This window comes from Scyliorhinus torazame, chromosome 6 (genome assembly GCF_047496885.1).
Source record: "Scyliorhinus torazame isolate Kashiwa2021f chromosome 6, sScyTor2.1, whole genome shotgun sequence".
Lineage (NCBI taxonomy): Eukaryota > Metazoa > Chordata > Chondrichthyes > Carcharhiniformes > Scyliorhinidae > Scyliorhinus > Scyliorhinus torazame.
The window spans coordinates 117,851,386-117,872,484 of record NC_092712.1 but is presented as its reverse complement, the minus strand read 5'-3'; the positions used below and the strand labels follow the sequence as shown (position 1 = coordinate 117,872,484).

At 48.4% G+C, this 21,099-nt stretch overlaps 1 protein-coding gene across 1 annotated transcript in view; it reads left to right on the top strand.

Moving 5' to 3' along the window:
- Positions 1–21,099, top strand: part of dnah5l (dynein, axonemal, heavy chain 5 like) — a 585,621-nt gene that overhangs the window by 562,207 nt on the left and 2,315 nt on the right. The window contains exon 75 of the mRNA XM_072508719.1: positions 2,488–2,709. Within this exon, the coding sequence (XP_072364820.1) occupies positions 2,488–2,709 (222 nt within the window). The remainder of the gene's footprint in view (positions 1–2,487; positions 2,710–21,099) is intronic.

Below are 21,099 nucleotides of genomic sequence, written 5' to 3'. Positions count from 1 at the left end.
GGCGACCAGAATTGCACGCAATACTCCAAATGCGGCCGCACCAGAGTTTTGTACAGCTGCAACATGACCTCATGGCTCCGAAACTCAATCCCTCTACCAATAAAAGCTAACACACCGTGCGCCTTCTTAACAATCCTCTCAACCTGAGTGGCAACTTTCAGGGATCTATGTACATGGACACCGAGATCTCTCTGCTCATCCACACTGCCAAGAATCTTACCATTAGCCCAGCACTCTGTCTTCCAATTATTCCTTCCAAAATGAATCACCTCACACTTATCTGCATTAAACTCCATTTGCCAGCTCTCAGCCCAGCGTTGCAGCTTATCTATGTCCCTCTGTAACTTGTAACATCCTTCCGCATTGTCCACAACTCCACCGACTTTAGTGTCATCTGCAAATTTACTTACCCATCCTTCTACGCCCTCCTCCAGGTCATTTATAAAAATGACAAAAAGTAGTGGCCCCAAAACAGATCCTTGTGGTACACCACTAGTAACTGGACTTCACTCTGAACACTTCCCATCAACCACCACCCTTTGTCTTCTTCCAGCTAGCCAATTTCTGATCCAAACTGCTAAATCTCCCTGAATCCCATGCTTACGTATTTTCTGCAGTAGCCTGCCGTGGGGATCCTTATCAAACGCTTTACTGAAATCCATATACACCACAGCAACTGCTTTACCCTCATCCACCTGTTTGGTCACCTTCTCAAAGAACTCAATAAGGTTTGTGAGGCACGACCTACCCTTCACAAAACCGTGTTGACTATCCCTAATCAAATTATTTCTTTCCAGATGATTATACACCCTATCTCTTATAAACCTTTCCAAGATTTTGCCCACAACAGAAGTAAGGCTCACTGGTCTATAGTTACCGGGGTTGTCTCTACTCCCCTTCTTGAACAAGGGGACAACATTTGCTATCCTCCAGTCTTCTGGCACTATTCCTGTAGACAAAGATGACTTAAAGATCAAAGCCAAAGGCTCAGCAATCTCCTCCCTAGCTTCCCAGTGAATCCTAGGATAAATCCCATCCGGCCCAGGGGACTTTACAGCAATTAAGGGTGCGGTCTTCCCAAAAGGGAAAGAGCGAGCATGTTTAGCAGTGCCAAGAAACACTTGGCTACTCAACAAGACTCGCTTTGAATAAGGGGCCTAAACGGGGAGCGCGCGGCCGAAAGTGCGTACAACCCCATTTTTTACAATGATGGCGTCCCGATCTCTGAGGTCCACAATAAAAACCCCGACCTCCAACCCCCCCCCCCCCCCCCCCCCCAGCCTGAATGCAACATGGGAGGGTCCCCCGGTCCCCACCCATCCTACCCACCCCACCCACAACACCAATGCTGGGCAACTCTGGCTCAATCGCATATGTGCAAAAAATGTCAGCTTGGCACCCTGGCAGTGCCCTTCCAAGTTGGCAGTGCCAGCTGGGCACCACCAGGCTTACAGTCAGGTGTCACTGCCAAGGTGCCAGGCTGGCACTTCCGGGGTACCCAGTGGAACCAGCAGCGCTAGGACACCACTCTGCCCAAAGGACATGCAGCTGAGGGTCACCAAACCCCTTGGAGACCCTCATGAGTGCCGTTCCATCTGGTCTCCGTTTGTGGGGACCAGTACCAAACGGCACTCGCCGAAGGTCTCCGATGTGAAGTGATTGATTCCCAAAGCCCCAGGTACCTTGGGAATCTGCACATTAGAGTAAGGCATCGCACTAATATGCAGATTTGCCAAAAGCTGATCCCGCCCACCTTGCAACATTTCGCGAGATTGTGTTGAATTTTGCAAGGTGTTGCGAACCGGGTAGATCCCTGGAGCGGGGTCTCCCGGCTGTCACCGGCCACACTGCGCCACAGTGAACTGCTTTTCCGGTGTAGCGTGGCCGGAAGATCGCGCCCTAAGTATTTAGTAGTGTATTCAATGTTGTCATAGGAGGTGGGCACCCATTTGTGTACAAGAAGCTCCCACGAGCAGCAAGATGTTAATGAGCAGATAATCTGTTTTTGTGATGTTGATTGAGGGATAAATCTCAGAATTTTGCAGCCCTGTTCAGGTGTCCAGCCACTCAACAATGTGCTTATCATTCACTGTATGTGACATTAATTTAAATTAGCAGACAGCACTAAGTTTGCTTATTAAAAGGGGAAAATGTTTGTAATACTCGGCAGATCTGGCAGCGTCTGTGGAGAGGGAAACAGATTTAACATTTCAGATCAGTGAACCATGGTCAAAATTCTGCTTGCTGTCTATATTGGAAGCAATAGGCCAGATTAATCACAAATTGTGATCTCTGCACCTATTTTTTGCGAGTTTTGAATTATGCAATCTTAAATTTTTGAACAGTAGCAAATTTTCAATTCATACATATTGACATATGTTGTCTACATAGGTTGACTCATGGGGAATTGACTTTTGCATACATTTTTACATCTGATAGCTACAAAATAAATATATTCGTTAAAGATAAAGATATTTCTCTCCACAGGGCTTTTTGACTGCAATGCGACAGGAAACCACCCGTATGAATCTGAGCAAGGGTTGGGCTCTAGATAGTGTCATTCTTTATAATGACGTGACCAGGATGATGAGGGAAGATGTTAATTCATCCCCCCCTGCAGATATCGGTGGTGTTTATGTTTATGGCCTGTTCCTGGATGGAGGAGGCTGGGACAAAAGAAATACAAGGCTCATGGAATCGCCTCCGAAGGTAAGCTGTTTCCTATTTACTTATCGCAAATGCCTGGCACAGAGCAAAGAAATACTTGGATTTATAAACTCTCATGTATTAATTGGTTGGGTGAGGTAAGAGGTACATAACTGTCTCCTGGAGGAGTCGGTGTGAGATCAGATTGATGTTGGCCCTGTAACCTATATTTCTGCCAACATGTAACACAGTCCATAAAAATAATCTGGAGGTGGAAAATCATCTGGCATGATCAGATATGAAGGACCTGCGACAGCACCTTAAAGGGAATTTTTAAAAAGCATTTTATAGCAGCAGCGACATGTTTGCAAAATCTTTAGTGATCTGTTTTTGATGGGAGCTCCAGGGTGGAATGAATGCCGTCAAAGTAATTGAATGGTCTCTCATCGGCGTGAAGTGATGTTGCTTAATGTGGTCGCGGGGCCCCTTTAAGGCGGCGGGCGCCACCCACCATGTGACCAGCTTGGGGCTAACCCCAGGCCAATAGGGCGTTTGGGCAGTGCCCTGGGGGCAGGATTCCGGGCAGCCTGGACCAGGGAGCCCTAGTGCCTGGACCACGGAGCCCAAGTGTTAAGACCTGCTGTAGAGTATTCTGTGCCTGTTACTTAACTGCCTTTGCCTTTCATCAATAAAGCCTTTGTTAATTAATTAAAGCCTCTAGTATATGTCTCGAGTGCCCAATCCATTCCAATACACAGGGCAAGCGAAAGGACCCTCTTCAATGTGACTGTGTTGGTATCTTGACAGTGTGGCTGAAATATTGAATCGGTCCAGAAATCAGGATGTGAAGGAACTCGTCAATAAGTTGATACTTCTATCAGTTACACATCACCTGGGTTTTAAGCACAAATAGGCTGCTAGCGATACAAAACTACCCCTCATTTAAGTGTGTCAAATTGTTTTGTAAAATGATTTCCTGCATTTGTAAACAAGAGAGAGAAACTAATACAGATGAAGATAAACCGAGTTTAACGGGGTGTTTCCTGCTGACGTTTTGGGTGAGATCTACATCAGTATTCATCCACACTTAGTCATTTTTTGGGGCATGGGGGACTTTTGCCCTAGCATTGATCTGGGCGGGCCGTTAAATAGTAAGAAAGGGCATTTTTTGGGGGGCAGATGCAAATCAGTGTGCTATTTAACCGACCAGCTCCCGATGGCTGGTCCCGATCTCACCTAAATATGGTGAGCATATCATTAACCCCAATTTGCATTAATCTCCATCTTGTTAGCAAGATTGAAGTTGAATGTAACAGCCGCCCTGGAATTAACCGGCTCCCTAGTGGGTGTCATTTAGTACTCCTTTTTTGAAAACGTGAAGCTGGCGCAATGGGTAGCTGAGGAGGTGAGTAGCCATTTCCATTTTTGGGCATATAGTTCAAGGGCCCTGCAGCTGCTGCCCCAGGGCTCGGGGTGAGGGTGGGGGGGGAGGGGAGACCCCTCAGGGGGAATTGGACTTGGTCAGGGTGCAGAAGCATTCCAGGTTGGGGGTTTCCCCAAGGCCAGTGGGGGGCGGGGGCGGATGGGAGGTGGGGGTAGAGGGGCTTTTCATTTGTGAGGCCTTCAAGCCATCTTGAAATATTGTGGATACCTATAACAGGGGCATCTACAAACTTCTGGTGGCGACATGTTGGGGAGAGGTCGCTTATGAGGTAGCTCCAACCAGGATCTGCACTTTTTAGTTTTTATGCCCAAGGAGATCTTTGCAAGAAAGCATTCTGGATTGGTAATTCAAGATTCCCGCACTGAACACATGCCAAAAAGGAAAGGGAAAGGAAGCAATAAACCCACAGTAGCCAATTATTTGGCAGAATTGGAGGCTTCACACAGTTCTTCAGCAGAGAAAATGGCGATGGCAGCATTGCCCAAACCCCATTGAATATCTGTCATAGATGTTTGGGAAGATGATGGGCGATTGTGATCTCGCTTCCTCCCCTGGAGCTGGACAGGGCACATCGGACGTTTCGGCAGAAACCTTGGCCGGATGAGCCACCTTGAGCGATCATCACTCGGTTCCACAGCTTTCGGGAGAAGAAGAGGGTCGCAAAGTGAGTCAAAGGACACCTTGACACAAAGTCGAAAGGAAACCTCATGAGGATTTATCAGGACATGGGGGCTGAGTTGGCAAGGAAGCGGGCGACCTTTAATAAGGTTAAGGCCGTTCTGTACAAGAAAGGAGTTTAGTTCGGGGTGGTGTACCCGGCAAGGTTGCGGGTCACATACGAGTCCAAGGACTATTACTTTGAGGCACCAGAGGAAGCAGATGCCTTTATTAATAAGCATGGTCTGCTTCAATGTGTTGTATGGGGTTTTGATTTCTGCTTCCTGTGGGTTGGGAAGTGTGTTGGGATATCGTGCACATAATTGTTATTTGTTGATAAAATTTGGTTTTCTGTTTGTGGGGTTGATGGGAGATTTTTTTATGATGTAAGGGATATATGTTTGCTGGGAGGGGAGTTGATAGATGGGAGATGGGCTGCGTCAATACAGAGCTCCCATTGGAAATGTAGTTTGGTACAAAACTGTGATATGAGGATTAGTTTATCCTCGGAATGGGCAATGTCGTTGTCTTTTCCATTGTCCTGGGTGTGTGTGTGTGTGTGGGGGGGGTGCTGTGGGGGGGGTGGGGGCGCAGGCTGCCCTGCCAGCAATAAACAAGGCTAGCAAATAGGAGTGACATGACGGCGGGGGGGGGGAGGAGCTGCAGCTGTTGAACCAGTTCAGTCAGGTTTGATGAGTTTAGTGTTTGGGTTGGGGCATGAGGGGTGGTGGGTGTTTTGGTTTGGTTTCAGTTTGTGTATTTGGGCTGGATAGTGGTTGGGAGCATGGGGTGGGGGAGGGGTTAGTTTGCTGATGGTGGATTGGATTGGATTGGATTTGTTTATTGTCACGTGTACCGAGGTACAGTGAAAAGTATTTTTCTGCGAGCAGCTCAACAGATGGTGGTAGAGGGGTTGCTTTGATTTGCTCTGAGGGTGAGGTTGGTGGCCATCTTGAAATGGCCTTTTGCCTGTTCCTCTTGAATATTTATTTGGTAGTCCCTGACGGTAGAAAAAGCTGATTCCGGGATGAGGAGGAGTGGTCACCTAGAATGTCAGGGAGCTGGGTGGCCCAGTGAAGAGGTCGAAGGTTTTTGCTCACCTAAAGAATCTGAATGCTGCTGTGGTGGTTTTGCAGGAGACTCACTTGCGGGTAAGTGATCAGGCCAGGCTGCAGAGGTGGTGGGTGGGACATGTGATTCACTTGGGCTTTGATGGCTGGTTAATAAGCGGGTCCCCTTGTCATAAAACAAAGAACAAAGAAATGCACAGCACAGGAACAGGCCCTTCGGCCCTCCAAGCCCGTGCCGACCATGCTGCCCGACTAAACTACAATCTTCTACACTTCCTGGGTCCGTATCCCTCTATTCCCATCCTATTCATGTATTTGTCAAGATGCCCCCTAAATGTCACTATCGTCCCTGCTTCCACCACCTCTTCCGGTAGCAAGTTCCAGGCACCCACTACCCTCTGTGTAAAAAACTTGCCTCGTACATCTACTCTAAACCTTGCCCCTCTCACCTTAAACCTATGCCCCCTAGTAATTGACCCCTCTACCCTGGGGAAAAGCCTCTGACTATCCACTCTGTCTATGCCCCTCATAATTTTGTAGACCTCTATCAGGTCGCCCCTCAACCTCCGTCATTCCAGTGAGAACAAACCGAGTTTATTCAACTGCTCCTCATAGCTAATGCCCTCCATACCAGGCAACATTCTGGTGAATCTCTTCTGCACCCTCTCTAAAGCCTCCACATCCTTCTGGTAGTGTGGCAACCAGAATTGAACACTATACTCCAAGTGTGGCCTAACTAAGGTTCTGTACAGCTGCAACATGACTTGCCAATTTTTATACTCAATGCCCCTGCCAATGAAGGCAAGCATGCCGTATGCCTTCTTGACTACCTTCTCCACCTGTGTTGCACCTTTCAGTGACCTGTGGACCTTTACACCTAGATCTCTCTGACTTTCAATACTCTTGAGTGTTCTACCATTCACTGTATATTCCCTACCTGCATTAGACCTTCCAAAATGCATTACCTCACATTTGTCCAGATTAAACTCAGTCTGCCATCTCTCCGCCCAAGTCTCCAAACAATCTAAATCCTGCTGTATCCTCTGACAGTCCTCATCGCTATCTGCAATTCCACCAACCTTTGTGTCGTCTGCAAACCTACTAATTAGACCAGTTACATTTTCCTCCAAATCATTTATATATAGTACAAACAGCAAAGGTCCCAGCACTGATCCCTGCGGAACACCACTGATCACAGCCCTCCAATTAGAAAAGCATCCTTCCATTGCTACTCTCTGCCTTTGATGACCTAGCCAGTTCTGTATCCACCTTGCCAGCTCACCCCTGATCCCGTGTGACTTCACCTTTTGTACTAGTCTACCATGAGGGACCTTGTCAAAGGCCTTACTGAAGTCCATATAGACAACATCCACTGCCCTACCTGCATCAATCATCTTTGTGACCTCCTCGATAAACTCTATCAAGTTAGTAAATCCAGCAAGGTCATGGCAGATCCTAACGGTAGGTACGTGGTGGTTAGTGGGCCTCTGGCTGGTACATGGATGGTTCTGGTAAATGTTTATGCCTCCAACTAGGATGATGTGGTGTTTATTAGGAACCTGCCGGCTTCCATCCCAATCTAGGCACACACCAGCTGGTTCTGGGAGGGACTTCAATTGTAAGATAGACCGGTCTAGGCCTTAGTCTCGGGCTCTCTCAGGGATGGTGAAGGCCTTTATGGAGCAGATGAGGGGAGCGAACCCGCGGAGATTTTCCCACCAAGCGGTAGGAAGTTTTCATTTTTCCCCCATGTGCATGATGTATTCTCCAGGATTGATTTTTTTTTTATTTTGGGGGGGGGTGGGGGGGGGGGGTGCACGGAGGGTTGGTGGTGGTCCCTGCTTTCATAGGTTAGAAGGGTGGAATTTCCGGCAATAGTAATCTCTGACCGTGCTCCACATTTTGTGGGCCCCCTGCTGGAGCTGGATCCCATTCAGCACTCGCCGTGGAGATCAGGTGTGGTGCTACTAGTGGAGGAGGGGTTTTGTCAGTGTATGACTGCAACAATCGAGGAATATATTAGGTTTGACAGGAACGACTTAGTCTCTCCCTCCACACTATGGGCGGCCCTTAAGCCGGTGGTAAGAGCGGAGGTAATCTCTTATAAAGCGCACTTAGACACGATGGTGTGAGGAGAATGGCTACAACTGGTAGGGGCGATATTGAAAACGGATCACCATTTTCAGAGAACCATACTCCGGAGTTTATGCCAACTAGGAAGCAGCTGCAAATGTAGTTTGACCTGGTATTCGCAGGGAAGGTGGTGAGCCAGCTGCGGAACTTGAGGGAAATGGTTTACGTGCACAGGGCAGGCTGCTACCTGGGAGATCATACAGATCAGGGACTCGGGCGGCAGCTTTGTATCCGTTCCAAGGAAGGCTAATGTGGCATTTGAAGCTTTCTATAGGGATCTTTATAGGTCAGAGTCCCCGGACAATGGGTCAGACATGGCAGAGTTCTTGGATGGGGTGCCCTTCCCGGTGGTGGAAACAGTAGGGAATTGTTGGAAGCTCTGTTAAGCTCTGAGGAGATGCTAAGGGGCATTGGGCTGATGTGAACAGATAAGATCACTGGCTCTGAGTTTTCCGTTGAGTTTTATATGACTGGTTGGTGCCATTGGTACAAGATATGTTCAATGACTCTCTAGCTCTGGGATCGTTGCCTGATACACCCTCGCAGGCCTCCAGCTCCCTCATTTTGAAAAAGGATAAGGATCCCCCAAAATGTGGATCATGTAGGCCCATGTATCTTTTGAATGTGGACACCAAGATGTTGCCTACGGTGCTGGTGCTGTGATTGGTGTCCTGTGTCCTGGAGGTAATTGCAGAAGACCAGACAGGTTGTGTGAAGGGGCTGCAGTTATCGGTTAATATACTGCTGGTTCTGAAAGTTGTCCTCTCCCCTTCTCCAGCCCCTGAACCAGATGTGATTATATCTATGAATGCTGAGAAAGTGTTTGGCAGGGTGAAGTGGGGGTATCTTTTTGAGGTGCTTGGGAGATTCATGGGCGGGGTTCTGCGGGAATCGGCGGGGCGGGCAACTCCGGCGGGAAGGAGTGGTGTGAACCACTCCGGCGTCGGGCCGCCCCAAACGTGCGGACTCCTCCGCACCTTCAGGGGCTATGGCAGCGCTGGAGTGGTTTGCGCTGCGCCGGCAGGTGGGGAAGGGGCTTGGCACCACGCCAACCGGCGCCGAAGGGCCTCCGCCGGCCGGCGCGTGTTGGCGCATGCACGGGAGCGCCAGCATGTGCTGGCGTCATCCCAGCGCAGGTGCAGGGGGGTTCATCTCCACGTCGGCTATCGTGGAGGACCACAGCGGCCGATGCGGAAGATTAGAGTGCCCCCACGGCACAGGCCCACCCGCGGGTCGGTGGGCCCCGATCGCGGGCCAGGCCACCGTGGGGGCACCTCCAGGGGTCAGATCACCCCGCACCCCCCCGAGGACCTCGGAGGCCGCCCGATCAGCCAGGTCCTGCCGGCAAATACCTGGTGTAATATACACCAGCGGGACTGGTCGAAAACGGGCGGCCACTCGGCCCATCGCGGGCCGGAGAATCACTGGGGAAGCCGCTGCCAGCGGCCGCCGACCGGCGTGGCGCGATTCCCACCGCCGCGAAATCCCCGGCTCCGGAGAATTTGGCAGCCGGCGGGGGCGGGATTCATGCCGCCCCCGGCGATTCTCCAACCCGGTGGGGGGTCGGAGAATCCCACCCCATATTTGGGAAGAAGTTTATCTTCTGGGTTCGGCTGTTGTATAAAGCCCCTACAGCCAGTGTAGGCAGAAATGTGCTGAGTTTGGTGTATTTTCCACTGAATAGGAGCACAAGGTGCCCATTGTCACCGCTCCTGTTCATGCTCGCGTTAGAACCTTTAGCTATAGCGCTGAGGCCTTCGGGAAAATGGAGGGGGATAAGGCGGGGTGAGGAGGGAGAATAGGGTGTCTCTATCTGTGGATGACCTGCTCTGGTATGTTATGGATCCAGTCTCCTCTATGGATGCAATTATGAAACTACTGAGAAACTTTGGCTCCTTTTTGGGCAATAAGTTGAATCGGGAGAAGACTCAATATTTTCCAGTTAACCCCCGGGGAGGGGAGCCAATCTGGGGGTATTGCCTTTTCGTCTTCTGGGTATCTGAGTGGCCCATGATCGGTCCATGCTTCACAGGTTTAATTATACAAGTTTGGTGAGTACAGTAAGGTCCGATTTACAGAGGTGGGATGACTTCCTTTTTTTGAGCGGGTAAGACACCAAGAATTGGGAGGGTGTACTTTCAGAGGGGCTGGCAGACTGGCTTCGCTCCCGTTCTCGCCAGCGAGGTATTGCTCGAAGCCAGGGGTGATCTCTACTTTAAGGATATGGAGGCAGTTTAGGCAGCATTATAAGCTGAGTGCCATGTCATTGCGGGCCCCCATATTTGGTAACCCTTTGTGCCATTGGGGTTGGATACGATGTTTAAGTCGCGGGAAGGAAAGGGCCTCAAGTGCTTTAGGGATCTGTTCATGGAGCATAGTGGGCTAACTAGCTGGCTTGCAAAACTGAGCAATGCCAGCAGCGTGGGTTCAATTCCCGTACCAGCCTCCCCGAACAGGCGGCGGAATGTGGCAACTAGGGGCTTTTCACAGTAACTTCATTGAAGCCTACTTGTGACCATCAGCGATTATTATTATTTGCCAGTTGGGAGGAGTTCTCGGTAAAATTTCAGCTGCCTGGAGAATACTTGTACCGACATTATCAGTTACGTGAATTTATCCGTAAGGTTTGTCCTATATTTCCGTAGCACCCAAACCCTCCCTGTTGGGGAGAATCCTATTCATAGAATTATAGAATTTACAGTGCAAAAGGAGGCCATTCGGGCCATCGAGTCTGCACCGGCCCTTGGAAAGAGCACCCCACTTAAGCTCACACCTCTACCCTATCCCCGTAACCCAGTAACCCCACCTAACCTTTTTGGACACTAAGGGCAATTTATCATGGCCAATCCACCTAACCTACACATCTTTGGACTGTGGGAGGGAACCGGAGCACCCGGAGGAAACCCACGCAGACACGAGGAGAACATGCAGACTCCGCACAGACAGTAAGCCAAGCCCGGAATCGAACCTGGGACCCTGGAGCTGTGAAGCAATAGTGCTAACCACTGTGCTACCTAGCCCCGGTATTGTCTGCATGGTCTGGGGGGGGGGGGAACATTTCAAATATTTATGGGCAGATCATGGCAATGGAAGCTCTCTGCTGGAGTGGGTGAGGGCCAAGTGGGAGGAGGAGCAGAGATACATTCTGGATGAGGATGTGTGGAATGAGGCCCTTCCATAGGGTGAAATCCACCTCCTCCTGTGCACAACTCAGCCTGATTCACCTTAAGGTGGTATTGAGGGCTCACCTAACTAAGGCTAGGATGAGTGGGTTCCTTGCAGGAGTGCAGACGGGTGTGAGCGATGTCTCGTGGGCCCATTAACCACACCCACATGTCATGGTCGTGTCCAAGGATGGTAAGCTTTTGGGTCTCCTTCTTTAGCACCATGTCAGCGATTCTTAACATTGATCTGGAGCCTTGTCCGTTGGTGATCATTTTCGGGGTGTCGGACGTGCTGCTGGGGCTGCAGACTGGGGTGAAGGCGGACGTTCTTGCCTTTGCCAATGATAGCCCAGAGGCAAGTTCTGCTGGGATGGAGATCTTCTGATCCGCCCAATGCCTCGGCCTGGTTGGGTAACATCATGGAATTTTTATATCTGGAAAATGTTAAATACACCGTTAGGAGTCGGTAGAGGGGTTCTGCCTGGGATGGCTGCCATTCACCATGGACTATCACCATGTGGGGAGATGTTTGCATGAACTTTGGTAGCTTCCCTGGGGGCATGTTTGGGGAAGGGGTGGTGGGAGACACCTAATTGGGGACCTTGTGGCCCATAGAGAAGCTTTTCAGCACTAATGACCGCCCCAACCTCCACTCTCACTAAGTAATACCCTGCCTCTTTGCCAGAGCCTACCTGACGGGCCTGACAATCCCAGATCTCACTGCTGTGTCCTCTCATCTAGCCACAGTCCCAGCAGTGGCCGTCACACCCAGAGGAATAGTTGGGACTGCTGTGCAGCTGGCCTTGCGATTGGCTGCCACCTTTTTGGAGTTTATTTAAAGAAACGCAAGCTCTGAAGGTAACTAATTAGAAGCCAGCTGAGTCAAAATGTTGCCCTCAGCTTTGGGACCAATTGTCAGGGTATTCCACAGCCACGATTAAATGCCAGCCTCTGTGTGAGAGCTTCATTGATGTGCAACTTACATGGAGATAAAGAGCTTTTAGAGCCTGGTGTATTTCTCATTCTTTTGGAAAAAGCTTTGAGCAACATATAAAGACACCATGGGGGCAAAGTTTGTCTACGTCTGTCGTGTGAATTGGATGATAGCCAATTGGTAGTTTCTTTCACACCTCACCCGATATTCTCTCCTTCAATGAACTTTGCCTGCTTTTGTTGCCATGTTTTGGGAATACTTCTGAAAAATTCATACTTTTATATTTGGATCAGCTCATTGAGCATGTTACTAGACAAACATCTGAACTCTTTTTCCATCTTCACAGAGAAGCTGACTTGTAAAAGCAAATTATACCAGACCAGGAAGACAATTAAGGAAGGCCTCCATAAAATGCCTCCTTCAATGCGAACTTACAATCCACCTCAGGGAGTACCAAAGCACCTAACCACTAGTTATGTTTGGCAAGATAATGTGAAACTAATGCTAACGGTTGATTTGTCAGTGTCGATAGAACCATAGAAAAGTTACAGCACAGAAGGAGGCCATTTGGCCAATCTTGTCCATGCCAGCCTGAGGACATGTAGGTGCCCTTTCTAATCCCACCTTCCTGTATCCGGTCCATAGCCCTGTAGCACTTAGGGTCTCTGCCTCCACCACCAACTCAGGCAGCAAATTCCAGACACCCACTACCCTCTGCATAAAAATGTTCTTCCCCATGTCCCCTCTACACTTTCTGCCACCTATCTTGAATCTATGTCCCTAGTTCTAGAATTTTCTGCCAAGGGAAACAATTTTATCCTGTCCACTCTACCTCTTCCCCTCATAATTTTGTACATCTCAATTAAGTCATCTTTCAGCCTTTGAATAACCCCGACCTATCTAATTTCTACTCGTAGCTACACTTTTCTAGCCCTGGCAATATTCTTGTAAACCTCTCTCCAGAGTAACAACGTCCTTCCTGTAATGTGGTGACCAGAATTGCACACACTACTCCAGTTGTGGCCTCACCAGTGTTTTATACAATTCCAACATTATATACTTACTTATATATTCGATACCTCTGCCAATGAATGAGAACACACCATATGCATTCTTTACAAACTTGTCTACTTGAACTGCTGCTTTTAGGGACCTGTGTACTTGTACACCAAGATCTCTCACTTCATCTACCCCTCTTAGTATATTCCCATTTATTGTGGTAGGATTCCCAGTGGTAGAATGGAGTACTTCTGGTAGTGCACAATGGAAACAAAAATTGCTGCCACTTATCTGGCACCTGCAGAAACTCTCCTGAAAAAATAGCATTAAAAAAACAACTACATTTATTGGCCTATAAATGTTCTGTTCTCTTTCCTTTGGTGCTTTATATTTTATACATTCTATGTCATAATCGTGTGTTGATTATAGCTTCTTCCCAGTGGTAGGAATTGAATATGTTGCCTGGCTGCTGGGTGTCAGTGGCTATTTCTTGGGATTGAGATAGCTCCATTCCTCCTTGTGCTCAATCACCATATCTGATGTCACAGTTACTGGCTGGTTCTGCCTACTTTACAACACATTTTTTCAACTTTGCAAGACAGTTGGGCATCGTGACAATACACCTTCATTCACATCTATGCCAGCTGTGCTCCAAAAATGTTGACTGATTTGTGTTTGAGTAGACCTCTGGGCAGAGGAGGCTGGTGTCGACCTGTGTTATGGTCATATCAAAGCTCATATCAAAGCTCCAAAACCTAGGACTTGGCTCCTCACTCTGCAACTGGATCCTCAACTTTCTGCCCCATTGACCACAATCAGTAAGGATAAACAACAAAACCACGATAGTCCTCAATACCGGCGCCCCACAAGGCTGCGTACTTAGCCCCCTACTATACTCCCTATACTCACACGGCTGTTTGGCAAAATTTGACTCCAACTTTTGCTGACGACAGGACTGTAATGGGTCAGATTTCGAATAACGACGAGTCAGAATACAGGAGGGAGATAGAGAACCTTGTGGAGTGGTGTAACAACAACAATCTCTCCCTCAATGCCAGCAAAACTAAAGAGCTGGTAATTGACTTCAGGAAGCAAAGTATCGTACACACCCCTGTCAGCATCAACAGGGCCGAGGTGGAGATGGTTGCCAGCTTCAAATTCCTAGGTGTGCACATCACCAACAATCTGCCCTGGTCCACCCACATTGATGCTACGACCAAGAAAACATAACAGCGTCTATACCTCCTCAGGAAACTAAGGAAATTCGGCATGTCCACTTTGACTCTTACCAACTTTTACAGGTGCGCCAGAGAAGGCACCCGATCTGCTTGCATCACAGCCTGGTATGGCAACTGCTCGGCCCAAGACCGTAATAAACTACAGAGTCATGAACACTGCCCAGTCCATCATGTGAACCCGCCTCCCATCCAGTGACTCTGTCTACACCTCCCGCTGCCTTTGGAAAGTGGGCAGCATAATCAAAGACCCCTCCCACCCGGAGTATTCACTTTCCAACTTCTTCCATCAGGCAGGAGATACAAAAGTCTGAGAACATGCACTAACAGATTCAAAAACAGTTTCTTCCCCGCTGTTACCGGACTCCTAAATTACCCTCTTTTGGACTGGACTGATCTCTTCATGCATCTTCTCTACTGAGTTAAGTAATTCGGACACTCTGCATTCTCGCTCCGTGTACCCGAACAAGCGCCAGAATGTGGCAACCAGGGGCTTTTCACATCAACTTCATTGCAGTGTTAATGTCAGCCTACTTGTGACAATAAAGATTATTATTTTAAAAATCTTCTCCACTGAGTAGTACTACACTCCTGTATGCTTTAACAAGGGCTAGTTTAGCTCAGTGGGCTAGACAGCTGGTTTGTGATGCAGAACAAGGCCAGCAGCGTGAGTTTAATTCCCGTACCAGCTTACCCGAACAGGCGCCGGACTGTGGCAACTCGGGGCTTTTCACAGCAACTTCATACTTGTGACAATAAAAGGTTATTATTATTATTTACCCAATGCCTGTGTCGATGTATTTATAATTGTGTATTTTATGTTTGCCCCTTTATGCATTTTCATTTCATGTATGGAATGAGCTGTCAGAGCTGTACGCAGAACAATACTTTTCACTGTACCTCGGTACACATGGCAATAAAACCAATCCAATCCAATGGTTCGAGCCACACCAATCCCCCACTGTTGTAGATTGGAGCTCCAAGCTTTTAACGTAACAACATCAACATTCTGGAGGGAAACTCAAATACTGTTGCACACACTTCCTGATGGAACACAGTTCAGTTAAACCGTTATATCGCTGCACATATGCATGTGGTGGATTTCTCCATGTTTGCTATCACACCTTTCAAGGCCCATTGCCGTCTCTCAGATTACAGTAATTGAATGTTTGTGATGGGATGGCAAGTTTTGTTGATGTCTGAATTTTCCAGCGCTCCCCCCATGGCAGGATCCCATGTGGCGGCGCTGGCGAGCCACTGAAATCTCCATTCACATCAGCAGGACAGGGAGATCCCACCAGTGTGAGGGACTGGAAAATCCCGGTGCTGGGTTTCAGCAGGAGGGGAGAAGGCATGAAGGATTACCCTCTAATCACCATGTTCGTTGTATGAGAGTAGAGTCCCACAGAAATTCAGGGTGATGATGTGTGGCATAATGTGCTTGAGTGAATGTTCCAGGCTGAAAGCAAAGACGTAGGGAAAGAAGTAAGAATGATGGTTCCCTGTACCGAGGGTGCACCTGCAGGCTGGTGTGAATGGATGTCTCGAATCAAGAATTAGATATACAGTGGGTGGTTATCCAGATCATCCTGTGGAAAAGAAGAGAACTAATCATATACCTGCATCACATGCACACATCTTCACAGTGGAGCAATACGTCTTAAATAAATGATTGAGATTATCAAGAAATCAAGGAAACAAATGTTGTCTTTTGGTCGAGGGCTCAATCTGGCTTCTCCTCCAAGTTTTATTTCAAGAAATGACAGGCCACTGGTTGAAGAGCCGGTGAGCTGGTATTGCCTCTTTTCGGAAAAGGCCTGCCAAATCATGTGGTACTCCGGCATTTGCGAGCCCAGTGGCAGGCATTCCCCAGGGATCAAGGATCCTGGAGGTAGAAGCTCTGACGGTACAAGCTGCCGGTCAATCTCGGCTAAATTATGGACCATGAGATTTGACTAAATGTTTTCCTTCTTTTCAATATGATACTATATTGTGTCACTTTGCCACCTCTGCTTCAGTGCATTTTGATGCATTAGGTGATATAAGGATAAATCTGAAGAAACAACAAAGCTCTTTTCTTATTAAAAAGCAAAATACTGTGGACGCTGGAAATCTAAAAGGAAAACAAAAAGTGCTGGAAGTACCCAGATGGTTGGCATCTTGTGGAGAGAAACAGAGTTAATGGGCATGGTTTACCGATCGCATCCTGCCGGAATCGGAACGGGATGCTGCGGGTAACTGCTGCGAGAGGCCTCTTCCAGAATTCCAGGACAGTTGTGATGTCCCAAGAGATCTAACGAGACATCGTGACTGTATCGGTCTTGCCGTGGTGACCCCGGCTGGGTGCCATTTAGTACTAGTCCACAAAAACGTAGACCAGGTGGAACAGTACCTGGGGGGGGGGTCTCCCAGCCCATTGGAGACCACTACTGAGTGGTCGAGGTCAGGGCAGGGTGGCATTTTGCTCTCCCCTGGCACCCGTGCACTACCAGGCTGGTACCTTGGCACTGCAACCCCGGTAGTGCCAAGGCCAGGGTGCCAGTGCCAGGTTTCCATGGTAGCACAGCCAAGGGCCGGGGCCTGAGGGGGGCCATGCCCATGAAGGGTGGGGGCATGAAGGGGCCGCAGAAAGGTGGGGCTAAAGGGTGGGGGTCCTGAAAGGCGGCATGGGGAGGCCTGAAAAGGGGGGCCCTCAGTGACCCCCAGAGCAGGGTATCCTCACTTGGGGGGGGGTTGGGATAATCTCCACGTGTGTGAGAGGTGACATTTACCATGGGTGGGCTGTGAGGAAACATCAAGCTCACAGAGATCGAGGCACTCTTTCAGAATAGTGGCCTGATCTCTGAGGAGCTGGTCTGGTTGGCGCGTTCAGTTCCCCAGTGCTGAAAATATTTCTAATTGCGGCTTGACCTGGGAGAAACTCCCCAATGCCCAACAAATGATTAAGTGTGGTTAAATAGCAGAGTGGATCTCACCAACAAAGCAGCAGGGAATCAGCCACCAAACCTGCCCAAAATGATATTTAGAAATGTTTCTGTTAGGATGGCACAGCGGCTAGCACTGTTGCCTCACAGCACCGAGGACCCAGGGTCGATCCCGGCCCCGGGTCACTGTTCGTGTGGCGTTTGCACATTCTCCCTGGGCCTGTATAGGTCTCACCCCCACAACCCAAAAAGATGTGCAGGGTAGGTGGATTGGCCATGCTAAATTGCCCCTGAATTGGAAAAAAAAGGCATGTTTCCATTAAATCATGCCCTATGTTTCAGGTCAAGATGACCTTTCATTGGAACATATCAGTCCCAATGAAAGGTCATCTCAATCTGAAACACGTCCCTCCACAGATATTTTCTTATTAGAACTGATTCATAAGTTTGTGTGCTACCTCGCTGATCCAAACTTGCAGTTCTCTGGAACCACTAACAACTAACATTGCTGTATGTTATAAATGTGTGTTTCAGTAGTGCTTTGGAATATGTTAGTAAGTAACATATTAGTAAGTATTTTCCTTCTTTCTATTGATTTCAACTCACTAGAAAGAAAGTGCAGAATGTCAGAAAGAATATTTGTGAGATAGTATTGGAACAACCTAGTCACCTCTTCGGTTGAATCACCAATATAGATTTTGTGCTGGCTGAATATACATACTGCAGAATTCTCTCAGATCTTTTTCAATTTTTATTTTTTGAAAAGTGATTTATTTCCTGTAATTTTTATTTAATGTTGATATAATCAAGAGGAATGAATTGCAAGGAAGAATATAGGAGACTACAGGAACAGAATGGTCATCGGAGTGGTAGACTTGATAAGTATGTACCTGTCAGGCAGGGAGGAAGTGGTCGAGCAAGGGAACCGTGGTTTACTAAAGCAGTTGAAACACTTGTCAAGAGGAAGAAAGAGGCTTATGTAAAGATGAGACATGAAGGTTCAGTTAGGGCGCTCAAGAGTTACAAGTTAGCTAGGAAGGACCTAAAGAGAGAGCTAAGAAGAGCCAGGAGGGGACATGAGAAGTCTTTGGCAGGTAGGATCAAGGATAACCCTAAAGCTTTCTATCGATATGTCAGGAATAAAATAACGACTAGGGTAAGAGTAGGGCCAGTCAAGGACAGTAGTGGGAAGTTGTGCTTGGAGTCCGAGGAGATAGGAGAGGTGCTAAATGAATATTTTTCGTCAGTATTCACACAGGAAAAAGACAATGTTGTCGAGGAGAATACTGAGATTCAGGCTACTAGACTAGAAGGGCTTGAGATTCATAAGGAGGAGGTGTTAGCAATTCTGGAAAGTGTGAAAATAAATAAGTCCCCTGGGCCAGATGGGATTTATCCTAGGATTCTCTGGGAAGCTAGGGAGGAGATTGCTGAGCCTTTGGCTTTGATCTTTACGTCGTCTTTGTCTACAGGAATAGTGCCAGAAGACTGGAGGATATCAAATGTTGTCCCCTTGTTCAAGAAGGGGAGTAGAGACAACCCAGGTAACTATAGACCAGTGAGCCTTACTTCTGTTGTGGGCAAAATCTTGGAAAGGTTTATAAGAGACAGGGTGTATAATCATCTGGAAATGAATAATTTGATTAGAGATAGTCAACACGGTTTTGTGAAGGATAGGTCGTGCCTCACAAACAAACCTTATTGAGTTCTTTGAGAAGGTGACCAAACTGGTGGATGAGAGTAAAGCAGTTGATGTGGTGTATATGGATTTCAGTAAAGCGTTTGATAAGGTTCCCCATGGTAGGCTACTGCAGAAAATACGGAGGCATGGGATTCAGATTCAGATTTAGCAGTTTGGATCAGAAATTGGCTAGCTGGAAGAAGACAAAGGGTGGTGGTTGATGGGAAGTGTCCAGACTGGAGTCCAGTTACTAGTGGTGTACCACAAGGATCTGTTTTGGGGCCACTGCTGTTTGTCATTTTTATAAATGAGCTGGAGGAGGGAGTAGAAGGATGGGTGAATAAATTTGCAGATGACACTAAAGTCGGTGAAGTTGTGGACAGTGCGGAGGGATGTTACAAGTTACAGGGGGACATAGATAAGCTGCAGCGCTGGGCTGAGAGGTGGCAAATGGAGTTTAATGCAGAAAAGTGTGAGGTGATTCATTTTGGAAGGAATAACAGGAAGACAGAGTACTGGGCTAATGGTAAGATTCTTGGCAGTGTGGATGAGCAGAGAGATCTCGGTGTCCATGTACATAGATCCCTGAAAGTTGCCACCCAGGTTGAGAGGGTTGTTAAGAAGGCGTACGGCGTGTTAGCTTTTATTGGTAGAGGGATTGAGTTTCGGAGCCATGAGGTCATGTTGCAGCTGTACAAAACTCTGATGCGGCCGCATTTGGAGTATTGCGTGCAATTCTGGTCGCCTCATTATAGGAAGGATGTTGGAAGCATTGGAAAGGATACAGAGATTTACCAGAATGTTGCCTGGCATGGAGGGAAGATCTTATGAGGAAAAGCTGCGGGACTTGAGGCTGTTTTCGTTAGAGAGAAGAAGGTTAAGAGGTGACTTAATTGCGGCATACAAGATGATCAGAGGATTGGATAGGGTGGACAGTGAGAGCCTTTTTCCTTGGATGGTGATGTCCAGCACGAGGGCACATAGCTTTAAGTTGAGGGGAGATAGATATAAGACAGATGTCAGAGCTAGGTTCTTTACTCAGAGAGTAGTAAGGGCGTGGAATGCCCTGCCTGCAACAGTTGTGGACTCGTCAAAACTAAGGGCATTCAAATGGTCATTGGATAGACATATCGACGATAAGGGAATAGTGTAGATTGGCTTTAGAGTAGTTTCACAGGTCGGTGCAACATCGAGGGCCGAAGGGCCTATACTGCGCTATAATGTTCTATGTTCTAGTTCTATTACTACAAAAAAATGAGAAGTAATGCATTTCAAGAGCAAGACTTAACAGATGGAGGTGAAACCACAAATCAATGCAAGAGAATAAACCTATTTTTGTGCAAATACCTAGGCCAGAAATTAGATAACGCCGCACCCATTATAAAAGAAAAATGGATGACAAAGCTCCTAATGCGCTGTGCGTATTTGTATACATGGCACCTGCCACGTTTGTATAGATATCAAAAGAGGCATTAAAGGCCCACAAAATGGCATTAGGCTCTTTACACATGCAGAAGTAAAGAGCCTTATTCCTGCTTAATGCTTCCTTTACCAAATTAATTTTTCCTGCTCATCGAAGACTGGTGTAAAAATTTGTTTGGCTCAAAAATGATTTTAAAAAGTCATAAGGGGCGTCATTCTCCGACCCCCTGCCGGGTCGGAGAATCGCCGGGGGCTGCCGTGAATCCCGCCCCCGCCGGTTGCCGAAGTCTCCGGCACCGGAGATTCGGCGGGGGCGGGAATCGCGCCGGTTGGCGGGCCCCCCCCGCTCGATTCTCCGGCCCGGATGGGTCGAAGTCCCGCCGATAAATTGCCTGTCCCGCCGGCGTAAATTAAAGTACCTATTTGCCGGCGGGACAAGGCGGCGTGGGCGGGCTCCGGGGTCCTGGGGGGGGCGCGGGGCGATCTGGCCCCGAGGGGTGCCCCCACGGTGGCCTGGCCCGCGATCGGGGCCCACCGATCCGCGGGCGGGCCTGTGCCATGGGGGCACTCTTTCCCTTCCGCCTCCGCCACGGTCTCCACCATGGCGGAGGCGGAAGAGACTCCCTCCACTGCGCATGCGCGGGAAACTTTCAGCGGCCGCTGACGCTCCCGCGCATGCGCCGCCCCGACATGTCATTTCCGCGCCAGCTGGCGGGGCAACAAACGCCGTTTCCGCCAACTGGCGGGGCGGAAATTCCTCCGGCGTCGGCCTAGCCCCTCAATGTTGGGG